This window comes from Narcine bancroftii, chromosome 1, assembly GCF_036971445.1.
Source record: "Narcine bancroftii isolate sNarBan1 chromosome 1, sNarBan1.hap1, whole genome shotgun sequence".
Classification (NCBI taxonomy): domain Eukaryota; kingdom Metazoa; phylum Chordata; class Chondrichthyes; order Torpediniformes; family Narcinidae; genus Narcine; species Narcine bancroftii.
The window spans coordinates 125262562-125278572 of NC_091469.1; the positions used below are offsets into that span (position 1 = coordinate 125262562).

At 41.3% G+C, this 16011-nt stretch overlaps 1 protein-coding gene across 4 annotated transcripts in view; it reads right to left on the reverse strand.

Annotated features, from left to right (window-relative positions):
* dmgdh (dimethylglycine dehydrogenase) overlaps positions 1-16011 on the reverse strand; it is a 158273-nt gene that overhangs the window by 74825 nt on the left and 67437 nt on the right. For all 4 annotated transcript variants that reach the window (XM_069938244.1, XM_069938255.1, XM_069938264.1 and 1 more), the window contains exon 9: positions 12296-12449. In XM_069938244.1, the coding sequence (XP_069794345.1) occupies positions 12296-12449 (154 nt within the window). The remainder of the gene's footprint in view (positions 1-12295; positions 12450-16011) is intronic.

The following is a 16011-nucleotide window of genomic DNA, read 5'->3' on the forward strand; positions in this document are numbered from 1 at the left end:
TGTTTCCTCTTGAAGAGGTTTTGGTCTGAAAGGTTGGCTGTCTATTGGTTTCCATGGCTGCTGCCTGTCCTGCTGAGTTCTTCCTGCACTTTGTGTGTGTTGCTCCATCCAGGAATGTCCAAGTTTTCACATCATGATCTGTGTTGTATTAACAAATTGAGAATAGCAGAATTAAAATTAGCTTGGTGGAAATTAGTTCAGATGGATATGTCAGCTAAAGGTTACACTACATTTTGAGGATATGGCGTAGTTGTATCAGATGTTCCATAAATGAATAGAAAGCCAAAGGTCAAAGTGAAAGTTCTCAGTTTTTTAGGTTGGCCTTGACAGAGATAATAATAAACTCCAGATAATCCAGTTGTAGCATTGCATTAGTGACTAGAACAATAAGTGAAAAAAAAATCCAGTTTACATTTCTATTATATCTTCTTTTCTCTTCTTTGGCTTGGCTTCGCGGAAGAAGATTTATGGAGGGGGTAAAAAGTCCACGTCAGCTGCAGGCTCGTTTGTGGCTGACAAGTCCGATGCGGGACAGGCAGACACGGTTGCAGGGGAAAATTGGTTGGTTGGGGTTGGGTGTTGGGTTTTTCCTCCTTTGCCTTTTGTCAGTGAGGTGGGCTCTGCGGTCTTCTTCAAAGGAGGTTGCTGCCCGCCAAACTGTGAGGCGCCAAGATGCACAGTTTGAGGCGATATCAGCCCACTGGCGGTGGTCAATGTGGCAGGCACCAAGAGATTTCTTTAGGCAGTCCTTGTACCTTTTCTTTGATGCACCTCTGTCACGGTGGCCAGTGGAGAGCTCGCCATATAACATGATCTTGGGAAGGTGATGGTCCTCCATTCTGGAGACGTGACACACCCAGCACAGCTGGATCTTCAGCAGCGTGGACTCGATTTCTATTATATCTGTCCCTCCTAAATGTGCAATCTATATCAAGAGCTCAAATTTCATATCCAAGTGGCACCAAAGACTATTTTTGTCGGCAGAGATTGGCTACATTGTTAAAAGTCACAGGTCAATTTGGAGTTTTTTTGGTTTGCCTAACTGAAATCCACATCTGAGCTATTGTTTTATCTTGTATTGGAACCTAAGATGTAAACTTTTGCATAAAGCGAACTTGAGCTGACGGGATAAGAAGCTGCAGCTTCTAGAATCTTCTGGAGGAACTCAACAAGCCCAGCAGTGTCAGTGGGTCCTGATGAAGGGTTTCACCCAGAAACAATGACAATTCTTTTTCTCCCACTGATGCTGCTTGACCTTCTGAGTTTCTCCATCAGATTGTTTGTTGGTTTTCAGTTTGAGGAGATGAGATCATATTCATTAAATATAGTGTAATGCAATATGTTATATCATATGATGTCATAGTGATATTTTTCTTCTTGATTATGTATTTTATTATGTACTTGATTATGTATTTTCTCATGTTTTATTTACCTATAATTTGATTGATAAAAAGATTGTTGCTAACAAGATAAATTGCAAAGGAAAAGTCGAGAAAATGGTATTGGTTGGAGTAAAAACACAGAAAAACTGGAGGAATTCAGCAGGTCTTGCATTGTCCATAGGATGGAAAGATACAGTATATTACCAATGTTTCAGGCCTGAGCTCTTCCTCTGCAGACTTTTGTGCTTCACACCATCCTTGGTTGTGTTCAAAGATGTATCACACAAGATTCTTGAACTACAAAAAAGTAGCTGAAATAGTTTTCTATAGTCTTCCTTGTGATTTCTGCATTTGTTTTTATCCTTTCCAAAGTTGTCTGCAGTTGTTCCACTGCCACTTTATAATAGAGGAGGACGGATCCATCTGCACACGTTCATTGTACAAACCCCTGCTGGACCTCACCTCTACTTAAACGAGTCTTCTGGACTGTCAAGAACACTTGCAGTTGACATCAAACTCATTCAACTTTTCAAAGTAAAAACATCACCAGTGCTTCAAAGGCTGATTAATTTTCACATTTAAATTTAGACGTACAGCATGGTAACAGGCCATTTTGGCCCACAATTTATATCCCTTTAACGAATACCCCTGGTCGTCAATTCTTTTGGATTTAACAAGCCAATGGAAATAGCATTGATTAACCATTAACTCTCACTTTCAATTCCATTCCATTACCTATCTATCCCGTCCATATACCATTTCCATGTAAAACAGCCTCCAGCAGTTACTCCACGAAAAAAAATGCAAGAAACACAAGCCATACTTGAATCTCCTTTATCAATATGATCATAAATTAATTTCCTCTTCAACTTTTATGCTCCTGCCTTAACCACATTTCCTTGATTCTCCAAGTATCCAAAAGTCTTATAACATCTCCCTCAAATGTCCTCAAAAACTGAACTCAGAGTTTTACAGAATAGAACAGAACCTTTTGCCTCACTTATCCATGCCAACCAAGTTGCCTACCGAAGTTAGTTTGTCTATGTTCATCCCATATTCCTCTGAACATCTGTCGATGTCTTTTGAACTTTGTAGTTGCATCTGCCTCGACTATTGGTTCTAGCATCTCGTTCCATATACCCACCACCGAATGAGTAAAAGAAGAGCTTTTTAAATCTTACACCTCTCACAATAAATTTATGCCCTCTAGTTTTAGAATCAGCTATCTTGGGGGAGAAAGGTTCCAGTTATCCAGCCTCAATTCAATTTAAATTCACCAGCTTGAATCTTAGAATAAATATATTTATTTTTATCTTAGTCCTAAAGAGCTAATTCATTATCCATAAAAACACAGGACAGCCTATTCAACCCATTGAGTCTGCCCTGTCATTAGCTGATCCTTTTAATCACTCAGCCCCACTGCCTGGCTTTCTTCCCATAACCATAACCTTTGATGCGTTGGCTAATCAAGAACCTATCAATCTCTGACATAAATACACCCAATGACCGGGCCTCTGTAATCACTTGTGGTTACAAATTCCATAGATTTACCACCCTCTGAAGAAATTCCTCTGTATTTCAGTTTTAAGCGGATGCCCTTCAATGAAGTTGTGCCCTCTAGTCCTGGACTCTTCCACCATGGGAAACAACCTTTCTACATCTTCTCTGTCCATATCTTTCAAGATTTAAAATTTTTCAATGAAATTCCCGCCCCCCCACCCCCCCACGTCATATGATAACCTTTTAAATCCCGGAATCATCTTGTAAACCTCCTTTGGACCCTTCCTAACATCAGCGCATCATTTCTTAAATAAATAGCCCAAAACTCCTCACAATACTCCAGGTGAGGTCTCACCAGTGCCTTAAAAGCATCAACATCACACCCCTGCTCTTATATTCAATTCATCTTGAAATGAATGCCAGCATTGCATTAGCCTTCTTAACCACCATCTCGACATGCAGGATTTCCTGCAAGAGGCCTCCAAGGTCCCTTTGCATTTGGGTATTTTCAATTTTCTCCTCATTAAAAAAAGTAGTCTGCCCATTTATTTATTCTACCAAAGTGCATGACTGTAAACTTCCCAATGTTATATTTTGTTCACCACTTCTCTGCTCATTCTCCTCATTTGTCTAAATCCTTCTGTAGCCTCTGTGCTTCCACTACACTACCTGCTCCTCCATCTACCTTCTTATAATCTTATCCTAAGACTTTGATTTTAATTTTCAATTCCTTAGCTGGGAAAAAAATGTTTCACAGCATCTATCCTGATAAACCTCAAATAATTTTATTTATTTCAGTGGGATCACCCCTCGCTCTTCGAAACTGCAGAGCGTATAGGTCAATTTCACCTCTCATTTGTTTCATGATATGTAAAGCATATCCTACCTTTGATAACATTACCAAAATTATGCACAGTTTTCCAGGACTGGTCTCACCAAGATGCTTGCAGCAATACTTCCTGTTCAGATCTTCCATTCCAGCATGTTAACTCACTATGATTCATCAGAATCATAATTTATTGTCATGAACAAGTCATGAATTTCGATGTTGTTTGCAGCAGCGTCTTAGTGCAAACATTCATATTATAACCATCTTACAACATGACTATAAATAAAAACATCCAAATAGTAGTGCCTGAAAAGAAAGGCAGTGTCTTTGGTTCAACAATTATTCAGGAACCTGATGGCAGTAGGGAAGAAGCTGTCCTTGTGCTCGTCTTTAGGCTCCTATACCTTTCTCCCGATGGTAGCAGAGTGAAGAGGGCATGGCCTGGATTATGGGGATCTTTTGAGGATAGAGGCTGTTTTTTTTTAAGATACTGCCTCATGTAGATGTATTCAATGGAGTGAAGTCTGGTGCCTGTGATGCCACAGGCCGAGTTAACAATCATCTGGAGCTTATTCTTGTTCGGAGAGTTGGTACCTCCATACCTGAAAGTGATGCAACCAGCCAGAATGCTTTCCACGGTACACCTGTAGAAGTTTACGTGAATCTTTGGTAACATACTGAACCTCCTCAGACTCCTCACAAAGTATAGCTGCTGGTGAGCCTGCTTTGTGATTGCATCAAGATGGATGCTCCAGGACAAATCCTTGGAGATGTTGACACCTAGGAATTTTGAAGTTCTTGTCCCTTTTCACTACTGAGCTCGATGAGGCCTGGGTGGTGTTCCCTGCCTTCCTTCTGAAGTCCACAATCATCTCCTTGTTTTTGCTAATGTTGAGTACAAGGTTGTTGTCGTTACACCATTCAATGAGCAGATCTATCTCCCTCATTGCATTTGTGATTCTGCCGACAACTATGGTGCCATTGACAAACTTGTAGATGGCATTGGAATTGTGCCTAGACACCCAGTCATGGGTGTATAATGAGTAGGCCAGTGGGCTAAGCACACACCCTTGGGGTGCACCTGTGTTAATGATCAGTGAGGAGGAGACATTGTTTTCTATTTGTACTGATGTGGTCTGATGAGAAACCCAAAGATCCAGTTGCAGAGTGGGGAACAGAGGCCTAGAGTTTGTAGCTTCTTGACCAGCATTGAGGGAATAATGGTAATAATGGTATTGAAGGCCAAGCTGTGATCTATGAAGAGGAGCTGTATGTATGAATTGCTGTTTTCAAGGTGATCCAGAATTGAGTGATATTGCATCTGCTGTGGAGCAATTCTGACAATGGGTGAATTACAGTGAGTTCAGATCTTTGCTTAGGCTAGGACCAGCCTCTCAAAGCATTTCATCACAGTAGAAGTAGTCGTTGAGGCAGCTCACACTTCTCTTCTTGTGTGCCGGTATGATTGATGCCCTTTTGAAGCAGGTGGGAACCTCTGACTGCAGCAATAAGAGGTTGAAATTGTCGATGAACACTCTGAGTAGTTGGTTGGCACAGATTTTCAGTACCCTGACAAGTATGCTGTTAGGGCCCGACGCCTTGTGAGGGTTCACCCTCTTGAACGATGTCCTGACATCACCCTCAGAGACAGAAATCATAGGGTCCTCAGCCTTTTAAGGGATTCTAGTAGGCACTGTTTAGTTCTTCATCTCAAAGCAGGCTTAGACTAAGTGTTCAGCTCAATGGGTAATGAAGCATCACAGCCATCTATAACGTTCGCCCTCACTTTTTCTGTCTCTGTCTCTAGCTTCCTCCGGAATTGCCACTTTGCTTCAGAGATGGCCTTTTGCAGGTCATGTTGAAAACAACGATATCTTGCTGAATACTTATATTTATTTAGTTCCAATATGTTACAAAATATTCTGCTTTTTCCATTCAACCTTTCTTTAATTTTTACATTTAAACATTTGACACTGTAACAGGGCCATCTGGCCCACGAGCCTGTGCTCATTACACCCAATTAAACTACAACCCCATACATTTTTCAAAGAAGATAGTTTCACATTTCCCTATCCTATACTCCATTTATCACTCTGCAGTTAATCTATCTATCATGCATGCTCTGCGAGTGCTCCTTGCACATTATATTCCAATCTGTCTATCATGCATGCTCTACGAGAGCTCCTCGCACATTATATTCCAATCTGTCTATCATGCATGCTCTACGAGTGCTCCTTGCACATTATATTCCAATCTGTCTATCATGCATGCTCTGCGAGTGCTCCTTGCACATTATATTCCAATCTATCGACCGTGCATGCTCTACGAGTGCTCCTTGCACACTATATTCCAATCTATCGATCATGCATGCTCTGCGAGTGCTCCTTGCACATTATATTCCAATCTATCGATCTTGCATGCTCTGCGAGTGCTCCTTGCACATTATATTCCAATCTATCGACCGTGCATGCTCTGCGAGTGCTCCTTGCACATTATATTCCAATCTATCGACCGTGCATGCTCTACGAGTGCTCCTTGCACATTATATTCCAATCTATCGACCGTGCATGCTCTACGAGTGCTCCTTGCACATTATATTCCAATCTATCGACCGTGCATGCTCTACGAGTGCTCCTTGCACATTATATTCCAATCTATCGACCGTGCATGCTCTACGAGTGCTCCTTGCACATTATATTCCAATCTATCGACCGTGCATGCTCTACGAGTGCTCCTTGCACATTATATTCCAATCTATCGATCGTGCATGCTCTACGAGTGCTCCTTGCACATTATATTCCAATCTATCGATCGTGCATGCTCTACGAGTGCTCCTTGCACATTATATTCCAATCTATCGATCGTGCATGCTCTACGAGTGCTCCTTGCACATTATATTCCAATCTATCGATCGTGCATGCTCTACGAGTGCTCCTTGCACATTATATTCCAATCTATCGATCGTGCATGCTCTACGAGTGCTCCTTGCACATTATATTCCAATCTATCGATCGTGCATGCTCTACGAGTGCTCCTTGCACATTATATTCCAATCTATCGATCGTGCATGCTCTACGAGTGTTCCTTGCACATTATATTCCAATCTATCGATCCTGCATGCTCTACGAGTGCTCCTTGCACATTATATTCCAATCTATCTTTGTATCATCAGCAAATATAAATATTCCATTTCCCTATCTGTCATTGACATTGTCTGTAAATAGCTGAGTCCCATGTATTGATCTTTGTTGCTCTCCATGAGTTACCTGCTGCAAAGTTGATTGTGATGAATTTATATTGTGTCTTCTGTCAGTTATGCTATCCCAAATCCAAGATAATAGATCAACACAATCCAACAAGGAACCACATAGAAATCCAAATGTATTACATCCACTCCTCCTCCAAATTTCCACTGTTGGTTATACCAGCAGACATTTCTAATGGATTTGTCGAACATAATTTACTTTTGATATTTGTAATATAGATTCTGCATCATCATATTGGTATTTTATAAATGCCCCGTTACTATGTACCTTATCATAGAATCTGGCAATTTGTCCACTATTGATGTTAAGCTAACTGGGCCATAAATCACAGTTTCCTCTTCAGTTCTGAAGGTACATTCGTCACCTTCCAATCATGGCAACCAATTTAGCATTTAGGAAAGACCTCAAGAAGTAAGACATTTCCAACCCAGGGAATGTATTTCTCCTCTTGTCCACCTTTTAGCAGGATTGTTTTATCTGACCACCTCATAAATGTTCCCCACTCATTCACTTTTACCTATTAAATCAGAGGTGAAATTTAACATTAGTAAGCGAGCAAAGTGGTCTATCGCATGTGATATAGATCACATAACTTGAAATTAAATGAAAAATTATCGAAGGGGATTTTGAGTCTCGACTAAAGCTGAATTTCACTTTTGTTTCCCTTCCCAAGACCATATGCCAAATTTAATGTATGAATAAAATAAAGGTTGCAGTTTTTTAAAGAGAGACTTCTACATCCAAAAAGCTGATAGTTCCATAAGCAGCATTTTAAGGCCATAGTCTTTGGTGAGGCCAAATTTTAAGTATTGTGTACAGTTTTGGTCACCTACCTACAGAAAGATACAAGATTAAAAGAGTGCAAGAAAATTTACAAAGATGCTACTGGGACTTAAAGAGCTGAGTTAAATAAAAGCAGGTTTCTTCCTCTGAGGTTGGATGAGACATGAATTGAGGGTGAAAGGTGAAATGTTGAAATAGAACATGTGGGGAACTTCATCGCACATTGTGTGGTAAGAGTGTGAAATGAGCTGCCAAAGGAGGATGAGAGTTTGATTTCAACATTTAAGAGAAGAATGGATAGTTACATGGATGGGAGAGATATGGAGGGCTATGGTCCAGGTGCAGTTCGATGGGACTAGGCAGAATAAATAGTTTGGCACAAACCAGATAGATCAAGTGGCCTATTTCTGTGTGGTAGTGTTCCAAGGTTCTTTTGTGATTCCTACACTTAATATTTTATTGGGCCAAACCCCACAATAATTTATTATCAGTTCCCTCTAACTATAGATACTTTTATTCATAAGGCTGCAAAAAAATGTCTCTCTCTCTTTTGCTTCTCCTTTACTTCAATTTCTTTTTTTCTCTTTCCTCCTCTTCTATTTCTCTCTATCCTTCACAGAATCTCAGTGCAGATATAATTAACTCATCTGTAAACATACAAGTATAAAAATAATGAATTTATAAATTTAAAATCTATTTTCACAAAAAAACTTTTATAAAATTTATGTCCATAATCTGGAGGTACAAATAAGCCTGCAAAAATGCTGTATGTTGTGAAAATCTAGCCAACTGCAGATAGTGGAATTTCAATGAGGGGTCTTACTGCTCATTCTAAAAATACAGCCTGACCTGCATAGAGGTTCTAGCATTTTATGTTTTATGACATCAGCTTTGACATTTCATTCCATGTTTTCTAAACCGAATTTACACGTTGGGAGTAAGGTTTCAATCTTACTTTCCTATGTCTTTTGAAGGTATCTATGGAAAAACAAAGTTTGTATTTCACCTAGATGTTATTTTCATTGGAACAAGAAAAACGTAGAAATAAAACAAGTTTCAAAATGCGAGAATGAGGGGAATCGAACAGAGAACAAAAGGGAACGTCTGTAACATGGTAAAGACCAGGAGAGATTGAGTGACAAATGATGATGCCCAACTGAGAGAGGCTGATAAAGGGCAGTGAATAACAACAGGCACATTTGGGAAGGTGTAAATACAGAAAAAATAATAATATTTAAAATACTGGCTGAGGACATTTTTAAAAACTCAGTGTTAAATTTGTGAGAGCAAGGCTAGAATGTTTGATGGTGATGATCTTGATAATAACCCTATCACCATTTACAGTACGGAAACAGGCCATCTCGGCCCTTCTAGTCCACACCGATTTATGTGAAACTCCACTAGTTCCACCTATCCACTCCCATAACCCTCCAACCCCCTCACATCCATGTACTCATCTAACCTCCTCTTAAAGGACAGAATTGACCCTGCCACATATACTTCTTCCAGAAGATAATTCCACTCAGCCACCACTCTCTGAGTGAAGAAGCATTCTCTTATATTACTCCTAAAGTTTTGCCTCTCAACCCTTAACTTAATACCCCTTGTTCCAATCTCCCCTACCTTCAAGGGAAAGAGCCTATTCACATCTACTCTATCTATTCTCTTCATAATTTTAAACACCTCTATCAAATCCCCTCTCAACCTTCTACGCTCCAATGAATAAAGTCCCAGTCTCATGATGCAGGAGAGTGTTCACTGTCATTATGTAAGTTCCAAGGAATGTACAGTTCAACAAAATTCTTACTTGATGCAGCCACACAGGTACATATCGAGAAGGATAAATTGAATAACTACAATATGTCTTGACAAAATAGAGATTACAAATATTAAAGATTAGATAATAATTAGTCAGTTGCAGTTTGTGCAAGAAAAAATTTATGTCAGTCGTGGTCATATCTTTTGTGGTCTCGGAGTAGTGTGGGGAAGTTTAAGATAGCTGTTGGATAAAAACTGATCTTGAGCGCAGACATGCTGGAATTCAGGTTTCTATCCTTTTATCTGAAGGGAGCAGAGAGGGGGTTATGACCAAGGTAATGCAGATTCTTTATGAAATTGACTGCCTTCTTGAGACAGCATCTCACATAGATATTTTCAATAAATGGATGGTTGGTGCCTGTGATGAACCTAGCTAGTTTTGGCACTTTCTGCTGCCTTCTTTGTCCCTAGGCATTCAAGTTTCCCAACCAAGCTGCAAAGGAACCAGATAACATACTTTCCACTCTTCACCCGTAAAGATTTGCTGGAGTACCTGACAACATGCCAAATCTCCTCAGACTTCTTAGAAAGTAGAGATGTTGATGATTCTTTTACACAAATGCATCAATGTGGTGGCTCTTGGAGAGGTCCTCTGATATGAGGTCTCCAAGGAACTTTGAGGTACTAATCCTCTCCACTGCCATCCCATCAATGATGACAGATGTGTAGCTTGCAGGATGCATAAAGCCCACAATACACTCCTTGGTCTTGGTGACATTGAGAACAAGATTATTGTCTGGCTCCAGACAATCAGATTTGTGATCTCCATCCTCTTCATCTGTCTCTTCATCTAAAGTATCAAATTTATTGTTAAGTCTAGAAAGCTGTAATGAGGATTCATATCATAGGAGAGACTGGATGGACCAAATGGCTTCCTTTGCCACTCGCATATTTGAAGAACATGAGGGGTTTTTCCCTGAGCTCTTGGAGCTTTATTGTAGTTCAAAGTCAGGAGTAGGATGAAGAATTAAAGTAGCAGGTGTGGCGGTCTGCCACCGTGGAGATCAAGCCGGCACATCACATGGCACGCGCAGTAGTAAACAGTAGCATAACACACCATAACCCATCCCTTAACACAGTGAACTGGCATGGTTGAAAGCTGGAGCAGTACAAGACCAGCAACCCTAAAATGACGCTGGCCAAGTTGCCCAGCTAACAGATCAATAACAGGCTGAGGAAGAAGGGTATTCACATGCAAGAATGTTCCCACCCTCTATTGTTATTCATGTGGCTGATGTTGGCCAATTAAACAAACAGGAGGAACTCCAACTGTATAAAAGGAGCCTTTCCCACCTCAATAAATCTCAGAGCTTAATCTCCCACACTGCAAGTGTGTGCGTTTCTTTGTAGCAGTCGGCTACACAGGCAATTTTTCAAAACACTCTTTCAGATTGAATGGAGGTGTTGTACAAAGAGGACAAGATAGCGCAACGCTTTACAGCATCAGTAATTGGGACTGGGGTTTGAATCCCATGCTGAGTTTGTACGTTCTCCCCCTGTCTGCATGGGTTTTCCCCGGGGACTCAGGTTTCTTCCTACCTTTTGAAATGGGTGTGTAGGTTAATTGGGCACCATGGAGTTGTAGGCCGAAATGGCCTATTAGCCTGCTGAATGTCTAAAAGAAAAGGTTATGTAGGCTTCATTAGGTGTCACCGATATATAGGAGAGACAACATGGAAAGATACTAGAAACATTCAGCAGTTGAAACAGTAAAAGCAGAGAAAGAAACAGTCTTGGTTTCAGATGAATAATCTGATAAAAAGTATATAACTGAAATGCATACACTGTCTCTTCCTCTCCATCTCCCTTCCCCGCCCTCTCTTTCTGCTGTATGTCCTTCTGAATACTTCCTCCATTTCTGTTTGATTATTGAGACCACAATGTAAGCAATGGATGTTATGCATCAAAATTGATGAAGTACAAATGAAATGCTGCCCTTGTTTGAAAAGAATGAATGTTTGACTCCCTGTCTGGTGATAAAGGAGATAAAGGCAGGAGATTCATTTCCTGCTATTATGTGGAAAGATCCCATTAGAAAGGAAGACCTGATAATGATGGAGAGACATCACAGGTGTCATTTACAGTCATTTTATCATTTTTCTGCAACAGAATTTCATGTCACCCACCAAGAGGACTTCTAAGAGGAGGCTCATAAAAATGTAGGTAAATTCTCTGAGGTCAATGGTACAGTACAAGAAATAGAAACAGGAGTCAGCCATCTAGCCTGTTACTCATGAGGCTGGCAATATCGTCCTAACACAACTACAGAGGCATATTTATCCAGCTGATCTTTTGGCAATATGAAGTAGATTGTTCTCCCTATTTAGGTAATAGAATTGCAGAATTAATTACTTCTTTCAGCTCATGGAATTAGAAAAAAACAATACAACTTTATATTTAAATCAATTTGTTGTTTGAATTCTCCTTTGGTTTCCAGATCATACATTTTCTTTCAGACAACTTTAAGCAGAATTGTGTAAATGGCTGTAATATATTTCTGACAATTTTCAGTGGTTGTAGCATGCTATATTAAAACTCTATATCTCATTAACAATTCATGACGTTGAGATGCTAAGACATGATTAAGAGCTTGATAGTTTACACCAGGCTTCTCTATCTCAATGAGAAAAACATACATGGAAGGAAAACATTAAGATTTCCACCCATACAATTGACAGATACTGCCACTGACATTCAATCACCATGCTCCCACATACCTATATCCAGGGTCATCTCCAGTTTTGTAGAACCAATGTGGCTGCTCCCAGCCAGCATGGAAACCCATCGAAGCTTTGTCTTTCAATGCTTCATAAATTCCACTTACTCTTTCTGTTGGCCGTCCTTCAAATCTCTCCTCTTTGGGATATCCAACTAAGCAAGGGAAAAGGATATATATAAGCTAATTTGCTAATACATTATCATTGATCTTGTTATTGATACACCATCACCCTGCTACCAAAGAGAGCGACAGTAACAGGCCTCCACAACTACTGCCCAGTGGCATTGACCTCCACTATTATGAAATACTTCGAGTGTCTGGTGATGAAACATATCAAAAAAATTTCCAACCTGCTGAGGGCAAGGTCAGTAGTGATCCAGATCTCTACAGGAAGTGCAAGTACTACCTACAGAAGGTTACTTCAGCAGTTAAGAGGAAATTCCAGGGAAAGCAAAAGACAGATATTCACCAGCTATGGCAGGGATTGCAGGCTATTATATCCTACGAGGCAAGGCGAGCACCATAAATAGTTGTGATACCTCACTACCTGATGAGCTGAACACCTATTATGCTCATTTTGAAAAGAAGAATTCAACAGCTGACAACCCTGTGATATCTGTCTCTAAGGCCAACATCTGAACACATTTCAAGGCGTCAGGCCATGATGGCATACGTGGTAGGATACTGAAAATCTGTGCCAACCAACTAGCTGGAGTGTTCGTGGAGATTTTCAATCACCCATTGCCTCATTCAGAGGTTCCCATCTACTTCAAAAGGGCATCAATCATCCCAGTGCCCAAGTAGAGGGAGTTGCTTCAATGACCATCACCTAGTGATAGCAATAGACAATAGACAATAGGAGCTGGAGTAGGCCATTTGGCCCGTCGGGCCAGCACCGCCATTTTAGATCATGGCTGATCATTACCATCAATACCCCTTTCCAGCCTTATCCCCATAACCCTTAACTCCGTTACCCACAAGAGTCTTATCTAACTCTCTTTTGAACATAGTCAGCGAATCCGCCTCTACCACCCTCTGTGGCAGAGCATTCCACAGATTCACACTTCTCTGGGTAAAAAAAATGCTTTCTCATCTCCGTCCTAAAGGGCCTACCCTGTATTCTTAAACTATGCCCTCTAGTCCTCGTCTCCCCCATCATTGGGAACAAGTAATCAGACTTCACCTTGTCTATCCCCCTGATGATTTTGTATACCTCAATCATGTCCCCCCTCATCCTTCTAAACTCCAATGGATACAAGTCCAGTTTTTCTAGCCTTGCTGCATATGACAACCCTGCCATCCCTGGAACTAACCTTGTAAATCTGCGCTGCACACCCTCTATAGCTAGTATGTCCTTCCTCAAGTTTGGAGACCAGAACTGGACGCAATACTCCAGGTGGGGTCTCACCAGGGCCCTGTATAACTGCAGAAGGGCGTCTCTGTTCCTATACTCCAATTATGAAATGCTTTAAGAGGTTGGTCATGGCCAGAATGAACTCATACCTAGGTAAAGATCTGGACCCATTATAATTTACCTGACACCACAATCACTCCACAGCAGATATGTTCTCACTCGCTCTGGATCACCTAGATAACAGGAACACGAAAATCAGGCTACTCTTCATTGACTACAGCTTAGCTTTCAACACCATCATATCTACAGTACTGGTCAAAAAACTCTAAAACCTGGGTCTCTATAACTTCCTATGCAACTGAACCCTTGACTTCCTCATCAGAAGACCAGTCAGTACGAATCAGAAATGTCCCTTCCTCACTGACAATCAACACAGCACATCTCATGGAAGTGTGCTTAGCCCACTTCTCAACCATGACTGTGTGGCTAGGAACTTGGTCAATCTCTAGCAACAGTTTCCCTTTCCTCGATCTCTCTGCCTCCATCTCAAGAGACAAACTCCCGACAGACATCTTCTACAAATCCACCAACTCCCACAGCTACCTCGACTACACCTCTTCTCACCTATCCCCAGTAAGAATTCCATTCCATTCTCTCAATTACACTGTCTCCATTGCATCTGCACCCAGAATGAGGACATCCATGCCAGATCATCAGAGATTTTCTCCTTCTTCAAACAACATGGCTTTCCCTCTACCACCATCAACTCGGTGCTCACCTGCATATCCTCCATTACTTGTGCATTGGCCCTGGGCCCCTTCGCCCCTGCAAGCAACAAGGACAGGATTCCTCTTGTTCTCACCTACCATCCCACCAGCCTCCATATCCAACACATCTTCCTCTGCCATTTCTGCCACCACTAAACACATATTCCCCTCTCCTCCCCTCTCTGCCTTTAGCAGAGACCGCTCCCTCAGTGACTCCCTTGCTGCTCCTCCCTCGCCACCAATTGTCCCTTTAGGACCTACCCCTGTTACCGCAGGAGATGCTCTACTTGCACCCACACCTCCTTCCTCACCACCATTCAAGGCCACAAACAGTTCTTCCAAGTGAAGGAACATTTCACTTGTGAATCTGCAAGGATCAACTACTGCATTCAGTGCTCTTGTTGTGGTCTCTTCTACATTGGAGAGAATGGATACAGACTGGGAGGTTGCTTTGTTGAACACTTTGACTCTGTCCGCTGCAATATCATGGATCTTCCAGTGGCCACACATTTCAATTCCCCATCCCATTCCCTTACTGATATGTCTGTCCATGGTCTTAAGCACTGCCAAACTGAGACCACCTGCAAATTGGAGAAACATATCTTCTGACTGGGAATCCTCCAACCAGATGGCATTAATATTGACTTCTCTGGCTTTCGTTAAAACCACCACCCCACCCCCTCATATTTTCTTCTGTGGCCTTCCCCAGTTCTGATTTTCCCTTCCATCTCCTTTCGCACAAACATGATAAATTCTTACCTTGTCCCTCATCATATCCAATTAAAACCTTTTGTTGGTTTAATTCCTCCCCCCACCCCCCACCCAGCATTGTGTGAATTCTGAGACTTTCTGAGTTTTCCTGCTTCTGGCTTATTCTACTTATTCCTTGAAGGGCTCAGGCCCAATATGTCAGCAATATATCTTTGTCTCCTATGGGTGTTGAAAAGACTAGTCGTGTTCCTCCAGCATTTTCATCTACAACTTGCTGTTGACACCACGGTCGTTGGCAGAATAGTGGATGGCAACGAGGAAGTGTACAGGAGTGAGATAGATCAACTAGTGGAGTGGTGCCACAACAACAACCTTGCACTCAATGTTAGCAAAACTAAGGAATTGATAGTGGATTTCACGAGGGGAAAATCAGGAGAACATGTACCATTCCTCGTCATGGGGTCAGCAGTGGAAAGGGTTGATAATTTCAAATTCCTGGTTGACAACAATGTTTTTTAACACAGCCGCTGTGTTCCAGGAAATTATTCCCAATTTTCCATCTGTGTAAAAAGATCGTAACAGGAATTCCCATTCCGAAATTTTACCTCCACGACCCTTAGACATTTTCACGGATCACCTGCAGACTAAACTGAACTGCAGGGAATCTGCGAACAATGGACTAATGAATAAGATGTAAATGCTGCACCAGGTATTCTGTCTAAACTTGTGGTGTGATACAGATATTTGGAGTTTTGGTTCTTCCTGTGTTAACGACCACTCGTGGATGGTAGGAAAACACTTCAGAACGGAAAAAAAATGCATGTTCTATGTAAAAAACATCCAACCATCTCTGAAGATGTATCCTGGGGCATCCATGTCGAT